General features: G+C 37.1%; 1 protein-coding gene across 1 annotated transcript; it reads left to right on the forward strand.

Moving 5' to 3' along the window:
* The first annotated feature begins 1,419 nt into the window (after nt 1-1,419).
* LOC117335150 (temperature-induced lipocalin-1-like) lies at nt 1,420-3,413 on the forward strand. The gene is made up of 4 exons (XM_033895107.1): nt 1,420-1,654; nt 2,277-2,340; nt 2,525-2,686; nt 2,969-3,413. Exons 1-4 carry the CDS (start codon nt 1,520-1,522, stop codon nt 3,202-3,204), a joined length of 597 nt encoding a protein of 198 aa, XP_033750998.1. The 5' UTR covers nt 1,420-1,519; the 3' UTR covers nt 3,205-3,413.
* Nucleotides 3,414-4,527: the final 1,114 nt, after the last annotated feature.

The following is a 4,527-nucleotide window of genomic DNA, read 5'->3' on the forward strand; positions in this document are numbered from 1 at the left end:
TACCAGCAAATTGTTTCGGAGCGAGATGGCGTCGTTCTTAATTTTTCTGATTGTGTGTTTTTTGTATAGTATTGTTTAACGTCCGGTAATTTATGGATGGTCTCCCCAGTGTGCGAGATGTACGAGCTGTAGGGTGTGTGTGTGTGTGTGTGTGTGTGTTACATCACTGAAGCATACTGCCATATCTAGAGACACCTAGCAGGACTCCAGGACCGGTCACATGATACTGACAACGGGCGAACCAGTCGTCCCACTCCCAAAAATATTGAGCGAACGTTAAGCAGGAGTAACAACTACCATATGTATAATTTTCTGGTATATGTCTCGGTCAGGGGACAGAACCAAACATCACAGTGACAAATGCTCAACTAAAGGTCAAAAGTGATCGAGGCAGTGCTAAGGAGACATAAATAAGAATGAAGTTGTTATAAAGAAGAGAAAAGATCCCAAATTTAGAGTCGCCTATCACAATCAGGCATCAGGAGCAGCATGTACAATTCTTACGCCAAACCTGCAGGGCAGTTTGTTAGTCTGTTTTTGTCTGACAGTTGATACTGATAACTATGAGAGTCTATAATGCATCGTCTGCATCGAGAATGAATTCTTCATAATGAATTTCGATCAAAGTTATTGAGAACTTTGCAACATAGTTAAAACGAACGAATCTTCGGTAAATTCTCCCTTTAATACGTTGCAAGCATATGCTAACTACGTTTTGACCTATATATCGTAACTACAAAACTAAAAAAGATATTCTATAAACTGTGGTGGCCATCCTTTAGTGATGCGTTAATTCAAATATTCACTTATATAAGTCATATTGACAAGAACAGTTTCATGGTTGATATATACGCCTTGTTCCATGCCTGAACAAACGAGGTATGATGAAGGGACGCTAAATTGGTTTTTCGCGAGCGAAGACATATTTTTCTCTTGTTGATTTGTTCGTACGCTACCTACGTATCTACGTAATACCGTATGTGGGTGCATCTCTACATTTCTATGCCCCGGGAAAAGCTTGACTGGCCCAGATCCTTATAGTTTTTGTAAGGAATTGTGCAGCTTAATTCTTATAAAGTGTTATCTTTCCCCACCTTGAAACTTAGAATCCTAGATACTGTATTCTATAGAGACCAGAATTATAAAGCTAAATTTTATAGGATTATGAACTTCCTATCGCCACTTATTGCTTGTCTACTTTAACAATATTAACATCACTTGAAGAAGTAATTACCAAGAATCACGTGTGACCGTGTATTGACAAGAACGGTAGAAGCCGTAACGTTTGGTGAAAAGTGCTTTCTGGAAACTTTTACATAAACTGTTCTAGATTGAAGACAAACTGTCTTGATATGGTTATCTTAGATAGGTAAAGTCACTGACCAGTATGTCGTCATGAACACGTGAACGTGTTGACAGAAACGTGAGTTATTCAGCTTTACGTAACCAAGAATATGTATATATATGGGGAGGTCCTACCATTCCATAACTACAGCTGAGAAAAGGAATAACCTACACGATGTGCCGTATGTTTCTGATTGCCCTCTTTGTACCGGCCGTACAGGCCTTCTTTTTAGACAGTTTTGGACTGGGCAGCGGTATCAAAACCGTTACCGAACTGGACTTGCCTAAGTATTTGGGACGATGGTATCAGGTAAGTGAGCCTTGTTCTGTCTTATCTGCGCAATATACAATAAAGACTTACAACAGAAAGATCGTTAAAAAAAGCTAACTGCGGTTATAACTGTATATGTAAGGTTAGGATTATGGTTACAATCTCACATTCTTTTAAGATATGAATCGTTGGCACATTGCACTAAAAAAAAAAAAAAAAAAAAAAAAAAAACCAAACCCATTTACTAAAATTCAAAGCCTATCGAATGAATGCATATGACACAAGTTTACAAGATTTAAAGGTTAACAGCTCAGCCTTCATTCTCCACGAAGAATTACCATTTTATAACAGACATATCCACTGTGTATACCCATTCACCGGAAATTGGTTTGAAAGTGAAAGATTACTACATTCAGTGAAAATGCACATACCTGTGTGGTGTTCCTTCTCCACCTCCATGGTACCAATTTCCGGTGTATGGGCATAAAAAGTGAACTCAAATCTAGATCAATCTCTGTTTGAATAGTTTAATACGTATAAAACTTTTTTCAATGGTGTTATTTTCAAATTAAAACAAATTACTTTTCAATAATCAAATTCAAATGTTAAACATAATGCAAACTTATTATCTTAGAAAGTTTTTAATTTCCTTTGCCTACAGATGTACACCAGTCCCTCAGTGCTTGACACATTTGAAAGGAATGCTGTGTGTGTGACCGCCGATTGTAAGTCTGGCAAGGCATATTTGATCATTTGACAGTTTTAATCCACAGGCCTGAATGTCATCTGCTTAAACATTGGTCCATAACATAATTTATTAGATGTGCAAAAGTACGTGTAGTCAGAATTTATGTTTGACTGCAGTTGCCTAAAACGTCCAACTCAAAACCTTGGTCGATTGAATTGCAGATTCCAAGTCTACGGATGGTTCCGGGAAAGTGATCGTCTTTAATGCAGAAAATCTTAATACCCCGAACGGGACGCAGCAAACTATCAGTGGATATGCCACTACGTCTAGTGAGCCTGGCAAGTTGACCGTCAACCTCGAGACAGCCCCCTTTCCAGCACCTTGTAAGGATTCAGATTATTCCAATTAGACAGAATGCTTTTATCATTAGAGTGCCATATATATAGACGAGCGACAAGTCAAACATACTGGCCAAAGTGTTATAATTTGAAAGTTTGATAGTTGCGAATTGCAATCTCGATACATCATCTTTATGTTTATAACATTGGATGGTATTCATTCTAACTTTTACTATTCACTCTTTGAATATCAACTTAATAAAGATGTTTTCTTTTATTAGAACAAAATATATCGGTGGACAGTATGTATGTTAATGATTATTTCAGACTGGGTGATCAAACTCGGACCCGCAACCTTCGGACACGATGACCAATACCAGTACTCTTTAGTGACCGATAACCTGAAAGCCACACTCTTCGTACTGGCGCGAGACCCAGAAACGTTCAAACGTGACTACAACGAGGAGGTTCTCCAGTTCCTCAAACAACAAGGATTCACCACCTTTATCAACAAACCGGTATCTATGTACCAAGGATCAGACTGCAATTATGTTAAACAATAACAAACACAAGCAATAATATCGAGGTCATAGGTCAAAGTACAAATGTAAATTATTTGCGATGTAAATAATTCTAAAACAAAATACAAAATGTTATTAAATGCTATTTATAAATGTACATTTGTTAATCACATGTTTTCCCTTGTTTATTTCTATTGTGTTGTGTATTTCCTAAAATGCTGCTTTTATAATAAATTGAATAATAGATTGAATAAAGTTATGCGTTTTCACTATTGTCTTAAAACAGTATGATCTGGTCATAAGGTTTTAGTATTGATGATACACATATCGAAATATTGACAACTCTACCAACGCTGACAAACATCACCAATATATTGCCACACTCTGACTGCTAATGACAATGCGCACAGGTTCTCGAGTCAACATTTCCACTGAAGGAAGTTCTAGAACAATTTTGAGTATGTATACTTTCCGCTTATGTTATAGAAGTAAGAAAATGGTACATTTACTTTACATAGTGTGTATAATTGTATTCCCTTACAATCCTTGCTCATATGAGGCTAATAACCTCTTCGCTTCCCCCTCCCATAAGCATGCGTCAAACGCTTAACTACGAGTGTGCCTGCTGTTGAATATGTACTAATTATATATGACCTATTTCGTAGCCCTCAAACAAGCCCATTTGTTCTATAAGAAACGTCATGTCAATCCATTATAATTTGATATACATTCCTTTATATAGATATTTGACAAGGACCTGATGATAATTGCTAATGCATATCGACCAGGTTATCTTGTGGAATGGGCATTTTCATTTCACTGGGCATAGAACATCGCCACAAGAAGTAGCGAACCTTTTGTCTCCATCACAGGACATGTCAGTGCCATATATGACAGCTTAGTTGATACCTAGTAATGGGCAACGTCGTTAGAGGGCTGCTGGTCAGAGGGGTCGATCTCTGATGATTGTGTCAATTGGTATGGATCTTGTAGATTTACCATACATCTGTTGTGCGCACGTCGATAGTGAACTATGTATTTATGTCATTTCCAAGGAGAAAAAGAGTTCCACAGAAAATATCAACAGCCAAGTTGATATATATTCAATTAGCTTAGAAAGGACTTCATACAATGACCTTCTAGATTTTTCATGAAAATACATAAATAGATAAATTAATTAATAAACAAATACGAATGTTAGTGAAAGCTAGGAACACACCAGGTAAAATCCTCGCAGCGAAGTTAGAATAATAATTCATGCATTAGGTCAAGCATTGAGTAACCTCAAACAAGTTTGTGCTTCAGGCTGCCATGGTCAAGGACAAAGTCCCCATTGTTGTCTGCAAAAAATAAATATTTGTTGGC

Source organism: Pecten maximus, chromosome 9, assembly GCF_902652985.1.
Source record: "Pecten maximus chromosome 9, xPecMax1.1, whole genome shotgun sequence".
NCBI lineage: Eukaryota > Metazoa > Mollusca > Bivalvia > Pectinida > Pectinidae > Pecten > Pecten maximus.